General features: G+C 38.9%; 1 protein-coding gene across 2 annotated transcripts in view; it reads left to right on the top strand.

The window, feature by feature from the left end:
- Positions 1 to 858: 858 nt before the first annotated feature.
- Positions 859 to 25,658, top strand: part of RASGRF2 (Ras protein specific guanine nucleotide releasing factor 2) — a 268,468-nt gene continuing 243,668 nt past the window's right edge. For both annotated transcript variants that reach the window (XM_079145547.1, XM_079145546.1), the window contains exon 1: positions 859 to 1,435. In XM_079145547.1, coding sequence (XP_079001673.1) covers positions 1,148 to 1,435 — 288 coding nt within the window. In that variant the 5' untranslated portion in view covers positions 859 to 1,147. The remainder of the gene's footprint in view (positions 1,436 to 25,658) is intronic.

Genomic DNA, 25,658 nt, shown 5'->3' with positions numbered 1-25,658 from the left:
TGTGAATGTGTGTATGTGTTTCCATTGCATATGTGTTTATGATTACTTGTGTGAGTGTGTGTATGACAAGGTGCTTGTATTGTTTGTGAATAGGTTTATACCTGTGTGTTGTTTATGCTAATGTGTATAATAAAATGTGCGTATGAGTATATATTGTGTGAGTTTGTGTGTTTGAGTGAGCATCTCAGTGTGTGCATGTGTGTCGTTACCTGCATAAGTGTGTATTTACACTTTAGTGAGAAGTGTACACTGTGGGTGAAACTGTCTATATGTGTATTTGTGTGTACTCTTGTTTGTATGAGTGTGACCATTGTGTAAATGTGTATTTGTGCAAATGTAAGTTTTAAGTGTGCGTATGTGTATATTTGCCCGTGCATTTGTGAGCATTTGTATGTGTGTACTTGTATGTGCGCACTGTGTTTGTGTGAATGTATTGGTCTAAGTGTGCGCTTTGTGAGAATGTACTTGTGTGTATATAAGTGTATTTTTTGTGTGTGCGCTCACGCCTTGTGCGTGTAAGCCGGTGTGTGGTGCCTTCTGGTGCCCTCACCTTGCCGCTTTCTGCCCCATTCTGGCGGCGCTGGGGCAGAGGCCGCGGCCGGGGCCAGGCAAGGGAAGGACCCACACTGGGGTGAGCGCGCTGTGCCGCCGCCACCGCGCCGCTGCGCCGACTTTGCCCTTTAAATCGGTCTCCAAGCCGATTACAGCTGATCTCCCACGTGACGTTTTACCTTCTGTCTCCCGGAGCGCGTTGCCCGAGGACAGTCCTTCTCGGCTGCCGCGCATCGCGCCACCCAGCCCGCAGCGGGAGCTCGGCTCCCGCAACTTTGGGCGAAGCGGCTGCGGGCTCCGGCGCCCTGGGAGTGCCGCTCCTCACCCGGGCGTCCTCGAGCTTCGCGAGTTTCGTTCCGCGGGGAGGGCGGCGGTCTGGGCGGAGAACGTGTCCGGGACCCTGCTCTGCGCCCCTTGGACCCGCGCGCCGCCGCGCCCCGGAGGCGGGCACCGTGCCCTGCGCTCTGTGTCCGGAAAGAGGGCGCCCTACGCCAGCTGCACCAGAGCGAGCGTGCCCTCGGGGGAGACTGCCGAGCCATGGCTGTGAGGCTGGGGTGAGGCTGGAGGCCACCCGAACGTCCCCCGCGTCCTCACCATGCAGAAGAGCGTGCGCTACAACGAGGGGCACGCCCTGTACCTGGCCTTCCTTGCGCGCAAGGAGGGAACCAAGCGCGGCTTCTTGAGCAAGAAGGCGGCGGAGGCGAGCCGCTGGCATGAGAAGTGGTTTGCTCTTTACCAAAATGTGCTCTTCTACTTCGAGGGCGAGCAGAGTGGCCGCCCGGCGGGCATGTACCTCCTGGAGGGCTGTAGCTGCGAACGGACACCCGCGCCACCCAGGGCCAGCGCCGGACCGGGAGGCGCCCGGGACACTCTGGACAAGCAGGTACCGCACGCCCTCCCTTTGGTCTCCTAGCCTGTAGCCTCAGCACTCCCTTGCTGTTCTAACCCTAGGGAAGTGGGTATACCTGTGTGTGGGGCTTGGGGGGCGGGGAGGGGTTCTTAAAAGACCTCAGGATGGTGCTCCCAGATCCCCCTGCAGGGTCAGTGGCAGGATATCTCCTGGCGTCTCCCCACCTGCATCCAGGGATTCTCCCATCTCCATCTCTCCCACCCCACCACCAAGTGATCAGACGGAATAGGGATCCGGCTTTTTCCCAATCCTGATAGAGGGCGGGTCGTTTCAGTTTCTCTGCTATCCACCCGGTGCGTCTCTAGAGCTTGTTCGGAAGGATTTTGTGTGGTGACGTGTTTTGACACCTGTTGGATTTAGATTGGCAAGACCCAGCTAACTTATTTGGGAAAGTTTGGGTTCTCCCTTACCCTCTGGCGCGTGTAGATTTCTTTACCTGCGGAGGGTTGACCGCTGTCTGGGCTGGGAACAAACGGTATTCTTAAAACCAACAGGCACCATTCGTCATTTTCCGTCAGTCTTCGTGGTTTAGGTCAGTTTACTTTGCTAAACATTTCACCTGCTGGGGTCAATTATGAAGGTAAATGTGTATCCATTCTTCTTAGGGTTAATATTTGGTCTGCCACATTCTTGCTGTGTTTCAAAATGTGGGCATTTAAAAAGAATGTTTCCATACCTTTAAATAAATGCTTTGAATTGAGTGCGAGCTTTAATTCTGGGTCACAATTTTATAAGTTTTGTTGTGTGCTCCGAGGGCGGGGAGGAGGGACCTTCTAGATTTTGTAACCTCTGCCCCCCCCCCCATTTCTGCAAATACAGAAAATATTTTTTCAATCACCATTTAGGTATTAAAGTAAAAGCAGACTGATTTTGTGCTCCCAAATATTCTCACTTCGTTTCTAGATCCAAACCTTGTGGGTAGGGGTGGGGGAGACTGATTGTCTTAGCTGTTGAATAAAAATATTTCGAAGCTGAATTTTCCATGCAAGTCAGACCAAACTGCATCTGCTGCAGACCACAGAGGCTGTGGGAGGCCCTCGCCATGAAATAATACATAAGATACCTACCTGACCTCTTGGGGCTCATAAAACAACGTGTAAAATGAAAAGGAGTTAAAAACTATATCATTCAGAAGTTTCATTTTTTTCACTTTGATGTCACTATAAATCATTAATGAACTTAACTGATTAAACTTGTGATAACACTTGTAAATCTGAAATTTTAAAGATGCATCCTTTGATTGTTGGGGGCGTGTTGAGTCATTTGAAAAACTGATTTCCAACTTGGTAGATATAAACACTGGAAATAAAAAAAATTCAAGTTGCGCATTTTAGAATTTAAATTAGAAGAAGTTTTTGAGGAAACAGATTTTTTTTCTGTTGATGAGATTCTATTTTTTAGGTCATGTATTCCAAGGCCCCATGGAACCAGAACAAACAGGTTTTTAAAGTTATTACATCTAAAACTAAAATAATGTACTTTACTCTGAATATATATCAATGAATTAATTTTCATTGCATTTATTACTAATATTACGAGTGATCTTTTTTTTTTTTTCTTCTCTCTCTCTTTCTCCCTTTTTGTTGTTTTTAGCTGTGGGTGGGGAGCTGTTACTTGTTACAACCTATATAGCTGTCTGACCTGTTATCATTATATGAAAACCAGTATTTTTCTACTTGGAAAATATTTGAGCTCTTATCTTCAGGACAGTTTTTTTTTTTTTTTTTTTTTTTTTAAGTCAGACTTTAATAAAGAAATGGAAACCTCAAATAGTTTGACTTTGATGCCACTTTCAAGTGAAAGTCCTAAAAAAATCTTATGAGAATTTTTTTCTCTGTTTATAATCATAGGAGTTATGAGCATTTCTCAGTCATTTTATGCATCTTTGAGAGGTTAGTAATTAGAACCTTTAGGATTTGTGCAGAAAACTGAGATGTAGAGAAGCCAACATTCCAAAATAGATTCGAAGTAGGATTAGGAAGTCTCTTAAATTTTGTCTTGTGTTAGACATGCTTTGCTGACTTGGGTTGGCCCAGCAGACTAACGCTTTTCCTGGACACTGCCTATCCGGGTGTGTTTGAAGAATTGAGAAGACACTTTGTGGAAATAAGAGAGAAGGAGAGACATGGCATTAAATCTACCGTTTATGCAATTGGTTCTCTTTTGGTTCATTGTGTTTCTGTTATGCTCCAATCCTCTCAAACTCTGAGGCATGATGGACCTGAGTAACTGGTGAGCTTGAGGGAGGATGTGATCTCAAGGTCATTTCTCCACATATGCTTCTGGAGCTTTCTGTGAATTCTATCCTCAACCCTATAACTGTAGTTGAAACAGGACTTCAAGAGACAGTAGTTTTCCTCCACTATGTTGCCTTGTGACTGTTTTAGGCAAATATCTTAATGTTTCCTCTGGTACTCTCCTCAACCCCCAAATCTCTATGTCGTAGTATGTGAAAGTTAAGGGTTTGGATAACATGATTTTTAAACTGCCTTCCAATGTTGGCAGTTTCTGTTTCCAAGGTTCAAATCAATGGTGTGAGCTTTTTGCCTGTGGGGGATGTGAAAGGCATTTTCACAGATTTAAAGATTATGGGAGTCTGTAATAAACAGTGCATCTGAGAAGCTAAGGACAAGCAGGTGACTGAAATGGACATTCTGAAAAATCAGGTCAGCAGATATGCAGACCTAGAGTAACATCATTGACAGAGATGTTCTGATTTTTTCTTTCGTAGTACTGAAAATTGAACCTGTGTACTCTTCCACTGAACTACATTCACAGCTCTTTTTTTTTTTTTTTTTTAATTTTTAGTTGTTTAGTTGTAGGCATATATAATACCTTTTATTTTATTTATTTATATGTGGTGCTGAGGATGGAACCTAGTGCCTCACACGTGCCAGGCAAGCCCTCAACCACTCAGCTACAACCCCAGTCCCATCCACAGCCCTTTTTATGTTTTATTTTCAGATAGGATCTCTCTGAGTTTCCCAGGCTAGCCTCAAACTTAAAATCTTCTTACCTCAGCTTCCTTAGTAGCTGGTATTGCAGATGTGTGTCAACTGAGATACATTCTTATCTTTCCCAATGGATGGGGACATATTTATTCAGTGTCTTCAACAGTTACAACAGTTGATGTAATACTTGGTATATATTATCTCTAAACATTCTTAAGAGTTTAAATTCTAATTTAAGAATTCTAATTAATTATGTTTTTATGGTAGTTACAAGAAAACACCCATTAATTTGCTTCATCTAGATAATGATTCAAAGTAAGTTAGTTGGCCAAAAAAAGAAAAACTCATGAGTGTTTCTTTTTCTTTTTAGCTCTTTGTCTAAAACCATTCCCAGCTTTATGGGAAAACAAAAACTAAAACAACAACAAACAAACAAAAAATGAAAGGTATTTGTCACTTTCCAAATATGCCCAGGTTGAAAGAATATTTTCACTGCTTCATGCATTTCCTAGTGTTTCAAGATTTCCCTCTTGAGTCCTTGGCAGATTACTGGGCTCTCTTATCAGCCTTACACAGTGGCTACTTCTTTGGCATAGTAATGATGATATAATCACAATGAATTTGTTTATCTAAGTGGTTCCTTTTCTCCAAAATGGTGTTTCTTTTCTCCAAAATGTGTCTGGGTGGCTTCTTCCTAAGAAAGCTCCATTTAATGGGAAATGAAAATCTTCCCTCTCATTATAGTAAGGGTGTTTAAGGAGAAAGGGAACATACATTTCTTAAGGACCTTCTGTATGCTTGACTCTGTGCTTGAAATGTTGTTCTCCATCACCTCATCTAACTTGAACTTTGATTTAGCTCTCAGAGGTCATCGTCATCATCATCATCATCATTTTTATTTTTTACCTATGTTAACATTGAAGCTCAATGAGTTAATTAGGTAGCTGATTAAAGTCCAATTCCAGATATGAAGACTAAATATGTCATAGAGTGCCTTGCTAGGGCCTACATTTAAATCCACTGATCTTAAAGAAATGGAAAATCTGGATGAGCTGGGAGTTGGGAGTGTAGTATGTGAATCGCTATTTTGTTAATTTATATTGCCCTTTAAAAACTATTCAAATGACTATTGTTAATTCTTGAGAAATACAACTGCAGACCAATACATGCTCAAAGAAAAATTTGACTTACTTGAATTTTTAAAAAAATTTTTAGTCATTGTAGTTATATATAACAGATGGGTTCATTTTGACATATTCATAAACGCATATAACATAGTTTTCCCATTCCAGTCCCCAGTACTTCTCCCTTCCTTTCCCTCCTCCCTCCCCCTGGGATTTATTTTTATACAAACAATTTCATTGGGGATTCCTTTACTTCAATGTTAGACCTTTGCAGATACTGCTACTTGGTTTAAAGTACATCCCAGTTAGTCTGGTCTGTTTAAGTAGTTGTCTGTCTTGCCTGCTAGCAAGAGATATGTACAGCAACAAAGCCTGTTTTCTTCTTTTCTTAGTAATGTTAAGGGTCCTATAGCCTGACTGGCCTTGTTTGGTGCGTGTAGGGCATCTCCTTAGCTCTGCAAGTACGTATTATAGATGCTTGTCGTATCTGTGATGAATTAAGCATATTGATTTAAGAAAAGAATTTTAATCATTTTTTTGAATTAGGCAGAGTGACCTGTAAACTCTGAAATATTTGCAGGGGATAGAGTGTGGATGGTGGATTTTCATTCTTGTTCATGTTGTTTAATTGATGTTTAATAAACAAATCCATGCTTACTGAACACAAATAAAGGAAAATGAAATAAATTTATATGCTAGGTCATATAAGATGTTTAAAAATACAGTCTGGAGAACAGAAATGACTTATTACTTAAACTTTGTTCCTCCATTAAAGTTAAGCAAGGAAAAGAAATTCAAAATTTCATGATTAGTAAAATTTAGTTATTTTAATTTTGAATACACCAGATCTTACCATTTCCGGATTATTGTATTTATTGTTGGGAATTTGATATAGGAAAAATCCATTTTTGATGTGATAGACTCAAAACTGTATTTTTCTTGTGATAACTATTTTTTCTGTGGGTTTTATTAAGTAACAACTATTTCAAACTTCAGAGAAAAATTGAGTGCACTATTGAGTGGTGGAAAATATGTATGATAATTTTTTTCATTCTTTTGGAATTAAATAATAAAGACCTTACATTGGATAATAAACCTAAAGTATGTATGATGGCCAAATGTTTCTGTTGTTAGCAAGAAATGTTAATAGTTTGTTATAAATTTTTAAGTTAAAAATTAAAACAACATTGTTCAATTATATTGCTGTCTATATAATACAGATTATATTTTTGAGTTGATTTTATCCACATTGTCCAATACTGCTTAAAAATACCTACTGTAGTCAATATTATGTAAATTTTGTAGAAGAGGAGATCTTAAATCTTCAAGGTTATTTTGTGATAAAATCAAATTGGCAAATGGATTTACTTGGGTCTTAAATCCTAATTTTCACAACTTTAAAGTTACTTGGTGTTTTTATGCCTGTTTATTTATCCTATAAGAAAGGGATGTGTGTGTGTGAGAGAGTTTTGTTTATAAGGATTTTCACTTTCAATCATTGAATATCAAACTACTTATACAGTTATATATATTGGGGTTTTTCAGATTTTCTTTGTATCATTGACATTGCAAGATGTGAATTACAAATCCAATCTATCTATAGTTTAGGGAGCTTTGGTTTTCAGGACTAAGGATGTGTAATAATTCTGTTATATTAATTATAGAAGTATAAATTCTTCTCTGAAATTTGTTTACCTTAAATAAAGGCTGTAAGTAGCCATGCGCTGCATAAAGACACTTGTGTCAATGATGGACTGCAGACCCCACAGCAGCTATAGCACATGGCGTAGGTATGCAGTGGGCTGTACCATCTAGGTTTGGGTAAGCACACCATGATATGCACTTAATGAATTCACTGACTGATGCATTTCTCAGTAACATATGACTGTGTAGTAAAATCTTAGTAAATGAAACTAGAAATAATGTTTGTTAGGTATGGACATAGCGCTGTGAGAAATGTTGGACTATTTTGTAATATTTGGCTCTTATTCTAAAAACTCACCAGTCTTCCAGATTATTTATTACATTTCTGTCGTTGTAATATTTGAATTTTAGCTGATTGAGTTAAAATATATTAATTGGGCTCCACCCAAGGGTATATGTTACTATTTTTTGCCAAAGGAGTTAAAATATGATTGCAATGTATATTTAGAAAAAAAAAAAAAAAGAACAGTAGCGGTTGTTTTTTTTTCCTTGTTTTTGCAGAAAATATTGGCATCGGTAGATGGAACAGAGATGCAGAAAGCACATGTTCTCATAGTTTTCCTTTTTACTGGCACTTGAAAAGCTTACGATTCAATGAAAAATAAAGGCTCAAATAATTTTCCCTGAAACTCCTCACAGTGACTGCAAAATACTTCAAATATAGTTTTAACAAAAAGGCAGAAATAAGCCCCTAAATTTGAGTTTCTATATATTTATTTAACTAATATGCTATTTTTTGCTGGTGTTGTTTATGAACTGTGAATGGAGAAACAATAAAAGTTGGAGAGGTCTAGCGGGGTGCAGTGGCACATGTCTGTAATCCCAGTGGCTTGGGAGGCTGAAGCAGGAGGATCACAAGTTCAAAGCCAGCCTCAGCAATTTAGCAAGGCCCTAAGCAACTTGGTAAGACCCTGTCTCAAAATAAAATGTAAAAAGGGCTCAATGGCTAAGGGGCCCTGAGTTTAATCCCCAGTACCCCCCCCCAAAAAAAAAAAAAAAGTTGGGGAGGTATACAAGAACAATTTACAGCATCAGAGCAAATTAAAGAGAATTATAATTCTCATAAGATACGAATAAAATGAGGTAACATGATCTATGCTTAAAAATAAAACTTTGTGCTTCATTTTAGAGAACGTAGGCCGCGTTTATTTCCCTCTTCCGATACTTGTGACATGACTTTGCTGAGACCTGTGATAATCATACAGCAGGGATGTGAGGGACTCTAGTTGCTGGTACTTAGCATTATTTTCAGGTTCCTGAAATGGTTTATTCTGTCAGTGTCTGATTTAATTTAGACAATGCCTGAATCATTTCCTGAACTGTGTTTATGAGCCCATGCCATTCTTGTGACTAATGAGAACAGTGGGGTTAGTCCTTTCAAACAGACGCCTGCTTGAAAGCATGTGGCTTTCCTGGGGTTAGCAATGGAGGAACAGGGAGGTGATAACTTGATCTAACTCCCTTTATCCTACATTTCACTCACTACAGAAGTAGTTTTGACGAGACAATGCCAGTGATTCATAGGACTTGGCATTTGCTTTATCCAACATGAATTTGCTTTCTTTTTACCTTCAAGGATACCAGTTTCCAGGTGAGGTGGAGGTTCGGTTCAGGAGTTAAACTGGGTAGTTTTCAGTAAAACTGTGTAGTTTGGTTCCACTACTTACAGGAAACACAATCTTGAACAATTTCTTCTTCTTATCCTGTTTCCCGGCCTGGGAGATGGGGATCATGACCACACTGACCTCACTGGGTGGTTTTGAGGCTGGTGGGCGGTAATCCAGGCCGTGCTCTTAGCAAAGAGCACAAGGGGAGCAGTCAGCACGTTCGCCAGCTATCGTTTTTGTTACTTCCTTTCCAATACAATTCTCTGATTTTCATCTTTTTGCTTTCATTATTAAGAACATGTAGGAAGTTTTTCCCACCCTTCCACTTCAAAAAATGCTTTAACACATACAAAATAGAATAGTTTACAGAATGCTATCATTTAGCTTCAAGATGCTTCAGCTTTCTGCCATTTTTTATTATATCCGTTTCCCTTCACATGCACTCCCCCCCTACCCAGATTACCTCAAGGCAAGTCCCAGATATTGTGTTATTCCACTTGTACATTAAAAAAAAAAAATCCTTTTCTTCTTTAGCATAGCTCTCGTTTAGCATTGAAGATTGCACGAGATGTAGGTAGCTCTGAAAAGAACTCTCTTGGAAAGAGTTTGTAATGTGTTTCTGTTATAATGAGTGTTATCATAATGGCAGTCATCTTTTTGTTTCTTTGATGCTATAATAAAGGAACAAACCAAAGACAGTTGCGAAGAGATAAAGTGGTGGAGTTAGCTTTCCAATAAATTCCAGTGTGTTAAATCCTAAAGAAAAGAAAGGGAGAAATCAGTTGTTGCACCAGGATCACAGTGAAAGGATTTTTCATAATTTGACCTCATTCTACAGGGATATTAGATTGTTGATCTCTCATTGAAGGATCTCTTTTCTTTATTGAAGTTCATTCCAGACTCTTCCAGTTTCTTTCACTTATAGTCAGGAATGAGTTTCCGCCACTGATGCCGTGGATGCTGCTTCTCACTCAGTACTTTGCATGGCTTTGCAACAGTGAGGTCGTCATCTGTAAACCAATGTCTCGTTCATTTTTCAGAATCAATCCTGAGGCCCAACAGCCAGTCAATGTTATTTTAAGGCAATTGTTAAGGCTTCATTTATCAAGCATGGAGTTCATTTTTTCTAGTATTGGCACACTTTCTAGGGTTAATTGGTGCTGGTGTATGATGGATTGCCTTCTGCCCTTTTGATGGCAAGAGAGAGATGAACTGAAGTTGTCTTAAAGAAAGATCACATCTGAGTGTGGGGGGACAGTGGGACTGTTGTAAGGTAGTCTAAGGGCGAGTGGTTCTGTACCTTTATAGGGACTTTCCTCTTCTTTGGGTGGTGCAACTGGCTGATATGTTTTTCAGTGTATTGATGCTTGTTAATTTCCACTGTTTCTGTGCCTCATGCCTTCTGCTTCCCCAGACTTCAGGTTGCCCTACCTGCCACGGTACTGATTCAATGTTGTAGCCCCTTTACCCTGCTTCTTAAAAAAAAAAAAAAAAAAAAAATTCAGTTTTTACCATTCACTTTTACCATTGCAGTTTTATTCACTCTGTTTAGTCAGTCTCATATTCTTGTGTGGGAGAATCTGATTGTTCAGTTTATATTTTGAGGTCAGACAAAAATCACTGGCCTCTCACCAATCTGTGAAATAACTGTGAGGCAGCCAGGGCTGTGGATGAGGGAGTTTCATGGAAAGTTTGGTGGGTTTGATAGACATAAGTATTGACACCTCTAGTGCATTCATCTAGCTAGTAATTTTATTTTCACCAATCTAACATTTGTTCATCAGGTTAAACCACAATCTCCTTTTAGTACCAATTTTACACTGTTGCCTTATCTTGATCTGCACGATGATATGATATCTGTCCTCTGGTCATGTAGTGCCTTCTTTACTGTCCAAGGGTCATGTTGGTAATTATTCTTTACTTTTTAATATTTTGAAAATTATTTAAATACTGTTATTTTAAAATAAATTAGAAACAAAACTCCTTTTTCCAAGTGTAGCATACATACAGAAAAGTACCTAAATCACAAGTGTGATACTTGATGCATTTTCACAAAGTCAATAAATTTTTGTGATCAGCCCTCCAGAATCTAACCTCAGGGGTAGCCACCATCCTTCCTTGTGACACTGTCAATTGCTTTTGCCTGGTTTTGAACTTCATATACACAGACCCATGCAGTCATTGTTCTGTGTCAGGCTTCTTTCTCTCAACAAGGTTCATCCATGTTGTTGGATGTTGCAGTTCATTCCTTTACATTTCTTTTGTCTTCTGCTCAATGAGTATACAACACTCTCTTTATCTGTTCTACTGTTGATGAACATTTGGGTTGTCCCCAATATGGAGCTATTACAAATAGTACTGTGAAAATTTGTATATAAGTCATTTGGTGTACATACATGTATACTTTTCTGTTGAGTATGCACACTCAGAAGTGAAATTCTTCAATGGATATGTGAATATGTATGTATATGTATATATATTTCAGTTTTTAAAATTTTTTTATTTGTTCTAATTTGTTATACATGATGATAGAATGCATTTATGCATTTTGATAAATCATACATACATGGAGTATAATTTCTCATTTTTCTGATGGTACATACTGCAGGATCACATCGGTCATGTAGTCATGTATGTACATGAGGTAATAATGCCTGTTTCACTCTGCTGTCCTTCCTACCCCCATACCCCTTCTCCTCCCTTCAAAACCAAAGGCTGAATGTTTTATCTGACATTTCAGTTTTAATATTAGTGATGAACAGTTTTCTAAAATAGTTCTATCAATTTATGCTCCTACCAGCAGCACGTGAGAATTACAGTCACTTAAACAAGACAAGGATGTTCCCTCTCACCACTCCCATTTAATATAGTATTAGAAGTTCTAGCCAGAGAAATTAGGCAAGAGAAGGAAATAGAAGGGATAAAAATAGGAGAGAAAGAAGTCAAATTATCACTGTTTTCAGATAATATGATCCTATACTTAGATGATCCAAAAAGCTCCACCAAAATACTGCTAGAACTAATAAATTCAGCAAGGCAGGAGGTTACAAAATCAACATGCAAAATCAATAGTTTTCCTATTCACCAATAATGAACTTGCTGAGAAGAAAAAACAATTCCATTAATAATAACCTCAAAAAAGAAACAACAACAACAACAACAAAAAACTAGAAATAAATCTAACCAAGGAGGTGAAAGCCCTCTACGATGAAAACTGTAGAAACTGAAGACATTGAAGAAGACACAAGAAGGCATTTGGATAGGAAGAATCAATACTGTTAAAATGACCATATCACCAAATGCAATATACAGTGTAATTCTCATCAAAATACCAAAATGGCATTCTTCACAGAACTATAAAAAATAGTTCTGCATTTTTTCTAGATGGAACAGATTTTTTTTTTTTTTTTTGTAGATTTACAGTTGACCCAGAATAGCCAAAGCAATTCTAAACCAAAAAAGCCCAAAACAAACAAAAACCCCCAAAACAACAATACTTGGAGGCATCACAGTACTTGATCTTAAACTATAACAGAGCGGAAGTAACAAAAGCTGCATGGTACTGGCATAAAAACAGACACATGGACCAAGGAACAGAGTAGAAGACACAGAGACAAACCTGCACAGATATAATCATTTGATCCTTAATAAAGTCATCAGAAACACATGTGGGAGAAAAGACAGCCTTTAAAATAGTGCTGGGAAAACTGGTTATCCATATGTAGAAGAATGAAATTGGATCCTTCTTTGTCCCTGCATAAAAGTGAACTCAAAATGGATCGAAGACCTAGGAATTAAACCAGAAACTCTGCAACTCCTAGAAGGAAATGTAGGGTCAATATTCTAACATGTAGGTGCAGACAACTTCTTCAATAGGACCCCGAAAGCTCAGGAAATAATACCCAGAATTAATAAATGGGATGGCATCAAATTTAAAAAGCTTCTGCACAGTGAAGGAAACCATTAAGAATGTAAAAAGAGAACCAAGAGAATGGGAGAAAATCTTTGCTAGCTACTCTTCTGACAGAAGATTAATATTCAAAATATATAAAGAACTTAAAAAACTTACCACCCCCCAAAATAGCCCAATCAATAAATGAGCAAATGAACTAAACACTTCTCGCAAGAAAAAATACAAATGATCAACAAATACATTAAAAAATTGTTCAACATCTTTAGCAATTAGAGAAACAAATCAAAACTGCACTGAGATTTTTATCTCATTCCAGTTAGAATGACAGCCATCAAGATACAAATAGAAAAAATGCTGGAAAGGATGTGGGGGAAAAGATACACTTTTACAGTGTTGCTGGGATTGTTAAATAGTACAACTGCTATGGAAATCAGTATGGAGGTTCCTCAAAAGTAGGACAGTCTATTTTTAGATTAGTTTTGAGGACTACAATGGTATGGCCCGGAAACAGATGACCAGTAGACCTGGTAATGTATCCACAGTAGAGAGGCAGCCCTGAGAGCTGTGAGAGGGTTCAAAGGTCTGATGCAGCCAATCTGCCAGAAGCAGGAGGGTAACGCTGTTAGCAATGTGACCTCTCCCATTGTGAGACGAACGAGTCAGCTTTTTGCTAGTCTGTCATATAGTGGTGGCTTTTGCATCAGAAAGAGAGCCATAATGATCAACAGCTTGATTTCACTTAGTCCCATCAAAGAATCAGTCCTCACTGGGGCATCTACATATGTGTTTTGGACAGTTCAGCTAACAGCCATCATTTGTTTCCGGGTTTATATTGCCAGGGAAGGGTCTCTTTAATCTGCCAGGCTGCAGTTTTCCACGAGGCAGACCAACCAGCTATGCCAATTGTCAGCTAACCCAAAGTCTGAGTTCTGTCCCCTGGATGGAACAACAGCATCTGCTTTTGCTTCGGCATGGCTGACACTGAGGTGGAATAGCCGCAGCACCCCAGGGAGCACCTCTGGTCTCAGCTTAGTCTAACCATCAGTGAATCAGGCCCAGGCATTTAGGGAACCAACCTCCAGGAATCCAGTCTCTTTGAACCAGTGGCTTTGCTTCTGGTAGCAGAATAGAGCATTCACCCAAAGGGACTCTTGCTACTTTTTTGTGGGGTGGAGAGAACTGTTTCTGCTGAGTTGCCCAGGCTGGCCTCAAGTGTGCAATTCTCTCGCCTCAGCCTCCCGAGTAGCTGGCATTATTGGCATGTGCCATTATGCCCAGCATGTTTTTTTTTTTAAATGTAAAACTGGAGCCAAGGCACCTATATCCTTGAATATTTGTCATTTTCTTTTGACAAGTTACATTTGGCCCCTCCCCCATTCATAGATCTCGTATCTAATTTGAACCATCCTAAAATAGGAATTTCAGAACAGAGAGTCACAAAATCTCTGTGTCAGTTTTGACAACGGCTCAGCAGCAAACCTATAGTTGATTGTATGCCCTGTAATTTTGATTGCTGGACATTGTGCATGAAAAGTAGAAGTCATCTGAGACCCTGGATGATTTTATTTTCCTCCAGACAAGGTTCACTTGTACTTTCTTGCAGGCCTCAGTGTGGGGGTATATCATATTAATCCATTCTGGAATGAACTGTCAGCTGCATGTTGGGCTTTGTGAGAGCTTCTCAACTGCCAGTTTGCTCCAATTTCTAAAAGATAGTCTTTCCAGTGTCCTATCTGGAATTCTAAGATGTTTACACACTTCTTCCTTCTTACTCTCCTCGGCCCCACAAGAATGCCGAACATGCAGCGCTGGTTTGAGCTGCACTTTCTGCTTGGCTTTTAGCCTCTTGGCTTTGTACACCTATAAGTTGGCAAATGGCTCAAGGGGAAAAACTTCCCAGATTGCCGACTCAGTAGTTTACTTCCTTTCTCTCAGGTATCTATTCCTCATGGCTTGGCTGTTAACTCAATGATAATTTTTTGTGTTGTTTCCAGCTTTGAAATTGTTGTGTGTGTGTGTGTGGTGGGGACGAGGGGGTTGTTCTGTAATAAGCTATTTGGCCATTTACTACTTAGCAATGAGTTTTAATATTGAGTCCAACAATGTGTGAAACTCCTTGCAGAGCAGTGGAGAAATGATCTTTTTACCCCCCTGGAAACTTATATGTTAATTATATTTAGTTCAGTAGTCAAAAATTACTAAGAAGTGAAAAATCACTAATCCTTATTTTATCAATTTAATTCTGAGCATCTTTGATACTACATATTTGAACCAAATAAAACAAGTATAATTTTGTAGTCATAAAATTATTTTTATAGATTTTTACTATAATTATTTTTATAGTAACCTTCATGTTACTCACAGGTGGTGAGGTATATAGGTAAAGCATGCGAGGGTGAATGCACACACATGTACCCACACACACACATATATAATTTTTTTATTTTCCGTGATGCTGGGGAGCCAATCCGGGGCTTCACACATGCTAGGCAAATCACTGAGCTACACCTCCATTCCAGCATGGTGTGTATTTTGACGGTACCAAGTTGCCATTCCCATTTATTCATCACACAATGAGTTTAAACTTTGTTTTTAAACAGACTTCTCATATCTAATGACCGACTGGCTATCTATCTGTCTATCATCTATTTTAGTTGGTGAATATTTATTTTAAAGCCATTATCTTGGGCTGGGGTTGTGACTCAGTGGTAGAGTGCTTGCCTAGCATGTGTGAGGCACTGGGTTCGATTCTCAGCACTGCATATATATAAATGAATAAAATAAAGGTCCATCAACAACTAAAAATATATATGTCTAAAATAATTTTTAAAAAATCAATTATCTTTCTGCAGGTATAAGTCAGCTCTTCTTAGTAAAATAAAATTAGACAATTTCATTTAGAACACTAGCTTGTTAGCTTTTTGCGAACATTGTTTTTTATTATACTGTTGTAAAAGTCATTGTTAATTAAATGCTAATTTGGGTTAACACTGAGCCGAGCACTTTACAAATATTATCTCACTTAATCTTCATAACGTAGAGATGACTCTTCCTTGTTGATCTTCCAGAAAGGTATTGAGATTACAGTGGCTTAGTAATTCACCCAGATCAAACCTTTACTAAATGGCAAACCTGGTTAATAGAATCAAATTTAGTAAGTTAGCATTTGTTGAGCTTGATCCTTAGCCTAGGAGCTGGAAATATATGACCTGAGGAATGTCTTAGAGCTAGTTTTAAACCTCTGTTATACCTGTGTGCTGGGTCCTGCGTTGAGACCCTGATAGTTGGGGCATGGTAGGGAGTGGGATGCTAGTGAGTAGTCAGTGTGTCTCTGAAAAACCCTCTCCCTTTCCCCCTTCCTTTATTTCAGTGCTGGGTTTGAACTCAGGTAGGCAACTGCTCTACCACTGATCTACACCCCCAGCCTGAACCCACTGCCTTTCTATGGTGCCTCTTGATTTACCGCTGGCTTAGGCTTCTTTCTTGGTGTTTGCCCAGCACCATTGGTACTGAAGATATGGAAGATACAACCTTCTGCTGTTACAGTTTGAATGTAAGGTGTCCTCCAAAAGCTCAGGTGTGAGACAAAGCAAGAAGGTTTGGAGGAGAGATGATTGGGCCATAGACTTAACCTAATCAGTGAATTAATCCCTGATGGGATTAACTGAGGTAACTGGAGGCAGGGGGTGTGGCTGGAGAAAGTGGTTCATTGGGGGTGTGGCTCTGGGATGTATATTTTGTATCTGGAGAGTGAAGTTTCTCTCTCTGCTTCTGATCATCATGTGAACTGCTTCCCCCCGCCACACTCTTCTGCCATGATGTCCTGCCTCACCTTGAACCCTGAGGAATGGGGCCTGCTGTCTATGGATTGAGACCTCTGAAACCATGAGCCCCTCAATAAACCTTTCCTCCTCTACAGTTGTTCTGGTCAGATCTTTCAGTTGCAGCAGCGAAAAAGCTGACTAAAACATCTGCCATCTCAGACAGTGCCTGTGCCATATAGCTATTGCCTCTGAACAGAAATTTTTTTACATTTTAATGCCAGTCTAAGTCCTCATTGCTTTGATTTATGCTACCAATTTTTGGCCACTAGAGCTAACTAGATTTCGGTCTCCTTAGTCCCAGAGCACTGAAGGCTGTTGCCTGGAATGTTGGGGAAAGAAGGATCATGCCTGCAACCTGTGCCATCAGTGTGCATGTATTATGTGAGATTGGGCCTTCTGTGCTGTTCTGGGCCAAAGTATCCTCTTATATTGGTTTTGCTGGCAAGTTTTACCTTCTGTCTGGACTCATGCAGTCAAATGATTGAACAGTAACATCCCGGGATTGTAGATTGCCAGGGGTAATTTCTTCCTAGAAACATTATTGTTTAAGTCCAATTTCAGCATGGAAGTTTGGGCTGAGACCATCCTTCTTCTCTCTCACTTGTTCTCCTATCCTTTGTCTTAACGGTTCTGAAGACACACTGATGTTGCATCTGGTTGAATGGTATAGTACCAAAGGCCCAGGATATCAAGACCAAGTTTCCAAGTTCCGTTCTAAATCCACCTTTAATAAGCTGTGGATTCTTAAGCTTAGTCAACCTACAAAATAGGCATAATAACTCCTACCTCATAAAGAAAGTGAAAATATTGAGATAATTTATGTGAAAAGTGCTTTTGTAAGCTATAAAATCCTACAAAAATGTTATCCTAAATACTTAAAAATTGCATTTTTTTTTCATTTAAGTGAAAAACATTTTTGGGGGGTATCAGGGATTGAACTTGGGGACACTCGACCACTGAGCCACATCTGCAGCCCTAATTTGAATTTTATTTAGAGATAGGGTCTCACTGAGTTGTTTAGTGTCTCACTTTTGCTGAGGCTGGCTTGGAACTCAAGATCCTCCTGCCTCAGCCTCCTGAGCTACTGGGATTACAAGTGTGTGTCACCACCCTGGCTAAGTGAAAATAATTTAAACGGTAAACTATTTGAAAGTTTGGTTACTATACATGGGTGTTCTCTCATTTTATGGTCCCTTTGAGAACAAGATAGCTCACCTACCTAGTTTGTAGGCATGTTTTTGAATCTGAGTTTGTAATTTTTATGGAGAATATTTTGTGGATTGTAAATTTTTAAAGAAATGTTGAAAGATTACTTTTACTAATAACTATAGGAAAATATCAACGAATAAAAGGATAGATCAGTAAAGGGTTTTTTTCTTTGTCATGTAAATTCTTGCTGGTTTGTAGACCCTTAGTTAATAAATCTACTAAACGTATTAATATAAGAATTCTAGGTAATTTTTTTCAGGAAAATGTGACTAAATTGATATTTGTGCTTTAAAAGTACAGTTTGTGCTGGGTATGGTGGTGTGTGCCTGTAATTCCAGCAACTCAGGAGGTTAAGGAGGATTGCAAGTTCGAGGCTAGCCTCAGCAACTTAGCAAGACCCTGTCTCAAAATAAAAAAAATAAAGAGGGTTGGGGATGTAACTCTGTAGAGTGCCCCTGGGTTTAATCCCCAGTACCAAAACAAACAAACAAACAAAAACCTGAAGGAGAGGCAATTTGATTTTACAGAGAATGTCTAAAGTGTATACTGAAAGGGAAATCAGGTAAGTCCATGACTTGCACATGTTCTTCCGTTTTGATATAGAGTGCTGTCTTTAATGAATTTTGAAAAGCAGTTTTTCATCTATTAAAGCAATGTTTATTGTGTAAAATTTGAGTTGCAGAGAATTATTAAAGAAGAATATCAAACTTTCCTGAAATTCCATCTCTCAGAGAAAATTGTATATTGAATTGTTGGAGAATTTCCTTCAAGTGTTTGTTTATTTTTGTGTGAATGTGTATAATAAATAAACATTTGTAAAAGGGTCATCATTGGGATCATGTATACAGAGTTCAGGTCCTGACATTTTACTGAACATTATATTGTGAGCATTTGACTTGGCAGTGAATATTCCCTTGAAAACCCGATTTGTGATGACACCGTAGCATTCCCCTCCGGTGGAGTACTTAGGTTGTTTGGACATCGTGACCTTTCACTTTCACACGGTGCTGCAGTGAACATCTGAATGGCATTTGGGAGTGAACTGGCAGGGTAGGTGGTGTGCATACCAACAAAAGGAGCCAACAGAAAAGTGGGAAATGAGATTTCCTGTTTATTTATTTATGGTGCTGGACTTGAACTCAGGGCCTTGTGCATGCCACGCATGCATCTACCACTGAGCTGCACCCCCAGCCCCAGTGTCTTCCTTTTAATCATTGCGATAAGGGTAGTTTTCCCAAGTTCTCCACCTTAATTGGAGACTTTTCTTTAATGAACACTACTTGAATTTTGAAGTAGTTTTCTAACTGATTGAAAACCCCACCTAAAACACAAATTCCTTGAATGAAAGTACCAGCTAGTCTGTGAACTAATATGCAGAAATAAATATGGCCAAATATAGTAGAGTAGTTTCTGGAAATAAAACTAGGTTATGAAGGCTTTTTCAGAATTTACTCTTCTTAAGGGGTAATAGTTATTATGAGTTTGATGTGTAAAATAGAAATGCCTAAAATTATCATCTTTCATTGCTAAGAATTCTTACATTTTAACATTTCACTGAAATATGTTGTTTTTAATTATTGTATATGTTTGATTGACATGGTAATTTTTTTCCTAAACACTTACTAAGTTATGTTGCATTTTACAAAAGCCTTTTAGAAATAAAGAAATGTGGCAGCTCCAGACAAGAACTGGACATTTATTTGTGTTTGCAAAGTTCATGTATTTTTGGAAGGAGAGACAGGAATAAACCCGTCTATCTTGCCTCATAGGCTATGGGCTTTGACCTTTTGATCTCTAAATCTAAAGATGGGAAAAATCATGACCATAGGAGAGGGGAAAATTTAGGGCTTAGCTTTTGAAGGGCTTACTCTGAAAACCTACTTGGAAAAATGGCAGGGTAAAACTAGCCCAGTTTTACCCTGGTTGATTTTTATCTCTTCCTGTAGCTCCTCTTGGCCCGAGACCACTGCTCACTAAAATTCAAGATGCTGCTGCTATTTCTTGATGCAGTTACATTATTTGCTCATTTGCGGTGGGTTTTCACTTATTCAAATTCTTTCACTGTGGTGGTTAGAAAATGGTAAATTTGACAGTTTGGTGATTTCAGTTAGCCTACGTTTATACTTGGTTATGTTACCTTTGTGATTTAAAAAGACCAAAACAATTAAGCTTCCCGGTGTTGGGGACTCATTCTCTCCGACCTTGATGTTGGTAACAGCCGCCTTGCCTCCGTGGGCTGCTGTTGTCCTCTCTGCCCAGAACATTGGGTCCCAGGGGCCCCACCAGCCCTTCCTTGTCTTTCCATGTGCTTGTGATAATGAAGGTAATTTTAGCCACAAATGGGCCCTTCAAAGAATATCACTGAACTTATGTCTCCGCCACACCTGTTTTAAAGCTTATGTCCCACTGTGAATTTGAAAAAAATGAGCTTCCTAAAGTTAATGTTAAGATAAAACTTTTTATTTGAAAATTATTTTGCGATCTTGGAAGGCAACCTTGTTTGAGGCTTCTTTGTCATTGTGAGTAAGGGGGGACGTAACCTGACTTTTCACCCAGGAGCCTTGTTGGCTAGTGAAATGGGATTTTCCCAGAGCCCACTCAACACACCCTCTGTAAGCCCATTCTCGAACTCCTTAGGATTGCTGCTAATGACATCACAGTCAAATCAAGGCAGGTGTTTTCTAGATCCTCCGTGATCTCTTTCCCACATTTGTCTAAGAGCTGCTTAAAGTTATGGAGCTGTTACCATAGTCTCAACAAACAAATGCTAGTTACTTAAACAGGCACTGTTAAGCAGTGAAAACCTGTTATGGTAGATGTTATTAAGACTGTTGCCATTGTTGGTATTGTTAACATTGTTTGATTCCACAGCATAGATTCCAAATTTTCCAGGATGATGTTGGTTTAAAAATATTCTCTCTCTACAATCCCATAAATACTTTAGAGTTTTCTGGTCAGGGTATCATGATTTTCTTTGGAACTTATAGTACCTTTATTTCCTGATAGCTTTAAAAATATTTACAAATCCAGGATTAGAATTCTAGATGAATTCTCAGTAATCCATTTGGTACCATTGAGATGCAAAGAGGCTGCCTTACAGCAAAAGTTGTTTGTTCTGTTGAGGTCTGTGAACACATGCATGTGTGTGTGTGTATGTAGCAATACTTTAAAAATTAAAGTCCTGTTTAGAGGTATTCCACACATTTTCTTTCTCATACTAAAAAGTGCTTTTGAAAAGCAAAGCTTCTAGTCTCAATGGGAAAATTACAGTGTATTAAATTTGCATTTAAAGAAAAATTATGTAAAGAATAGAGTATGTTGTCGTTGCTGGTGGGACTGCAAATTGGTGCAACCACTCTGGAAGGCAGTATGGAGATTCCTCAGAAAACTTGAAATGGAACCACTATTTGACCCAATTATCCCACTCTTAGGCTTATACCTAAAGGACTTAAAATCAGCATACTATAGTGACATGACCACATCAATACGTACAGCATCTCAAATCACAGTAGTTAAGCTATGGAACCAACCTAGGTGCCCTTCAACAGATGAATGGATAAAGAAAATGTGGTATGTATACCCAATGGAATATTACTCAGCCATAAAGAAGAATGAAATTATGGCATTTGCCAGTGTATGTATCAAACTGGAGACTATTATGCTAAGTGAAATAAACCAATCCTAAGAAACCAAAGGCTAAATGTTCTTTCTGGCATGTGGATCCTAACACATCATGAGGGAGGAGAAGTTCATTGGATTATACAAAGGGGAATGAAGGGAAAGGAGAGGAGATGGGAATAGGAAAGACAGTAGAATGAATAGGACATAACTTTCCTATGTTGTTATATGAATACATGACCAGTGAAGCACGACATCATGTACGATCAAAAGAATGGGAAGTTGGACTCCATGTATGTCTAATATATCAAAATACATTCTACTGTCATGTATATCTACAAAGAACAAATAAAACTACAGAAAAAAAGAATAGAGTATGTTGTAAAAGAAAGTAGAATTTTGAGCATGAATTGATCCATTAGCAGTGGAGTGCTACAGCGATATGTCCCTTATCCTAAAATGATGGGTGAGCACAGGTATTGCTCAGACTTTTTTTCTCAGGAAGTTTTGAATGACTATCCTTACCTCTGGTGGCTTTTAGGAGGCTTCGATATGCTCACAAGTTGGACTCACCTGTCAGAGACTGGGCACTTCATCCCCTCAGGTATTCACAGCAGATTTTAAGCATTTTTTGAATATTGAGTGCTGTCCTGAGATCTGTGAAAGAAATTGATGGTTTCTGCTGTCCTGAAGGCCTCAGTCTGTGGAGGAGATGTTCTCCAGTGACTGGGGATATAGAGCAAAGGCTGCCCATGGCCTTTCTGGCTTTGTGATCAGGCAGTGTTTCAGGAACATTTGAGGTTATCTGTGATAGAGGACCTGAGTTCTACTTATTCGAAGAAGGAAGAACTACACTTATTTTGAGTTAATTTGGGTTCAAGTTGGAGAATAACATTTGGACAAAACTGGAGAGGTGGGTAGGACAGCTGTGTGACTCAGGGGAGAGGGTGGGATAGGAATTTGGTTCTATTATCAATAAGGACTGCGGGGAATATTTCCTGATATCAAACAAGGCTCTATAAAAGTTACAATCAGTTGGGCCAGTGTCCCTCAAAATACAGCATGTGTTATGAGGAATATCCACTTGTATGTTTTGGTGCTACTTATTAAAATAGGTCCACCCCAGAAATGTGGGGGGGAAAGTTGGGTTACATAAGTAATGTGGTTTTCTCTAGGGTAGGATTTCATAGCACCTTTACTATGCAAAGGTCTTTGTTGATTTTCTCTTATTTGAAAGTCTGTTCTCAAAGCAGGGTCTGTCCTCCAGTGACAGTGCATGACCCGGCACTGGGGGTGGTAGACAAGGGGCATCCCTTTGCCCCCATCCCCTTCTGCTCCCAGAGCTGTCTCTCTGATCAGTGACCACACCTTACTGCTGCTCACAGTCTGCTGTAGTCACTGACACCCTTGGGGCTCTGCTCTGGCACCTGCAAGGTAATGATTGCACCACTGCTGAATGGTGTCACAGTGCTGACTCCCTCCCACACCTCCTTACGGCCACTTGTCCGAGTTGCGAAGAGTGGGCTCTCAGGAGAAGAGACAGGGTCTCCCTGGAATCCAGGGGATACTGACTGGAGTGGTCCTGCCTGTGTTTGGACCAGTCTGTCTTCATCCTGAGAACGTCTCATCTGCAGACACTTGCGTGCAAAACTGCCCACCGCCTTGATCCTACATGATATCCTTGATTTTGATTTAGAGCCTGCAAAGCTTGAAGCATTCACTATCTAACTTTAAAAGAAAAAAATTGCCAACCTTTGATCTGTACCTGCCCTGTCTGTTAGAGTAGCCACTAGCCTCATGTGGCTTTTCAGCACTTAAAATGTGGTTAGCTCAAAGTGAGATGGACTGTGTTTACAGTTAAACCTGCTAGAATTTGAAGTTTTAACACAAAAATCCAAACAAACCCAAGCCTGAACAAAGAAAAGCCAAAACACAACATAAAAGATCTCAACAATTTTTTTAAGTTTTATTTTACATTGAATGTTATTTTGGACACATTGGGTGAAATAAAAAGCAATTTGAAAGTGCATTTCATCTGTTTCTCTTTACTTTTTTTCTTTCATGTGGTCTCTAGCAAATTTAAAATTACATGTGTGGCTTGCATTTGTGGTACCTGTTGTATTTCTGTCATCAGTGCCAAACTGTAGTATAGTATCCACGTTGATGTCCCACTGAGTTCTTGCTTCAAGGAGCCCCCTGAAAAAAGCTAGCCGATTCTTTTGGAGGCACAAGTTTAGCAAATGTGACCAAACCCTAAACATATTATAATTTGGGGTTTGTGTTTTGTTGTCAGCTAAGCTATAATTTAATAGATGTAAACTCTTTAAATAAAAATATATAATTTCCTTTGTGTTTTTCCAAATACAGATATATTTATTATCTGTTTTTTATTTATTTTTTACTTTTGGTTCTGAGGATTGAATCTAGGGCTCTGCACATTCTCTCCCAGTCCCAGAGCTATATGTCCATCCCCTGTTTTATTTTAAATCAAGTGTTCCTATATTATTATTCTATTATACATGTTTTAAATAACCTAGCAGTTGTATATTTCCTGTATTGTAAAAATTGTGACCTTATAGTGGCTGGTCTTTGATCTAGCAAGTCTACTTCTAGGATTCTGTCCTAAGGCAATCTTTGGATGAGTGTGTAGACATACACTCATTATAGCGTTGTCATTGATAAATTGAACACCAGATGCAACCCCAATCCTGCCACAGTTTGGACTTCCAATGTCCACCAAACGTCTGTATATTAAAGGCTTGGTCCCTAGAGTAGTGCTTTTGGGAGGTGAGGACTAGTGGGAAGAAGTCTTTAGGTCATTGGGGGTGGGCCCTTGAAGGGGGGTTATGGGAGTCTGTCATCTCTTTCTCCTCCTCTTCCTCTCTTCATCCTTATCCTCGACCTCCTCATCCTCATTTCCTTGACTTGTATGTAAGCAGATTTTGCTCTGCCACATCTTCTTTGTCATTGCCATCTGGAACCTCCACCAAAGACCTAAAAGCAGTGGGTTCTCCTGGTCATGGACTGAAACTTTTAAAACCATAGGCTAAAATAAACCTTTTCTCTTTATAAGTTAGTTATCTCAGATATTTGTTATAGTGATAGAAAACTGACTAATACAATGTCTAGCTATAAAGATTGTCTATTTAAAATATGGCATATTTACCTAGTTATATTGCCAATAAAAATTATAGCAAGTCATTACTTCAGAGTGCTTGTAGGTAGGTGATCAATATTTTAAGGAGAAACATATGAATTTATACTTTTAAAAACTCTGAACAGGGGCTGTGGTTGTAGCTCAGGGGTAAAGTGTTTCCCTATCACTTGTGAGGCACTGGGTTTGATACTCAGCACCACAAAAAAATAAATAAAATAAAGGTATTGTATCCATCTCCAACTTAAAAAAATATGAAATAGAACTCTGAACAGTTCTAACAGTTCATACTGGTGTTCCTGGGTAAATTTGGGTTACTTTAATTTTCTTTATGCTTATTTATATGATTGAGTTTCTGTAATACACTTGTATATGTCATATAACTAATTAAAATAGTTATATAACTAATATGAAATAGTTACATGAAAAGTTCACAACTCTAAATGCTGATAATTTTGTGGCATGGGAATTCATTAAAGTAGATTTTTATTGTCACATGATGAGGAATGTTAGATGAAGAGTATTTTCCCCAATATTAGTCATATGTTTCAGAGAAATTGTTCTGATAGTTAAGGAGTCATTGGTAAGGAGTAAAGGAGTTTGTAGTATTTAACAGACTAAATTCTCACTTGAAAATCTAAAATTTACCTGGGTTCTCTATTTCACTACAACTGTGAAGGCCAGTGATTTTTCCACTAAAATGATTTCCTGAACTCTTGAGTACCTCGTGGCTGGTTATTTTTAAGTGACCCAGTACAGGAAGGATGTGGAGGGGGTGGAGTACTACAGGAACTTTTGCCAGTTAATGGAAAAGTGATTTGAAAGTGAACAAAGTTACCAAAAGTAGTGTGAAGAGTGCTATGCTTGAACCAAGGTCTTTACTATGGCAAGTAAACAGGAGATGGGTGCTTGACTCCAGTAGATCTTTGGATTTTTTTTCCATTTTATTTATTTTCATGGCGAAATTCAATGCTAAGAATTGAAGTCGAAGCTTTTAAAAGTGAGACAATGGCTTTGATCAGAGACAATGGCTTTCAGCAGATCTCCACCTTTAACATTTCATAATATTGTACAGATTTTCATAGAATCCAT

The sequence above is a fragment of the Sciurus vulgaris genome, assembly GCF_902686455.1.
Source record: "Sciurus vulgaris genome assembly, chromosome: 6".
Lineage (NCBI taxonomy): Eukaryota > Metazoa > Chordata > Mammalia > Rodentia > Sciuridae > Sciurus > Sciurus vulgaris.
The sequence above is the reverse complement of the archived record's forward strand: the minus strand, read 5'-3'. Positions and strand labels throughout refer to the sequence as shown.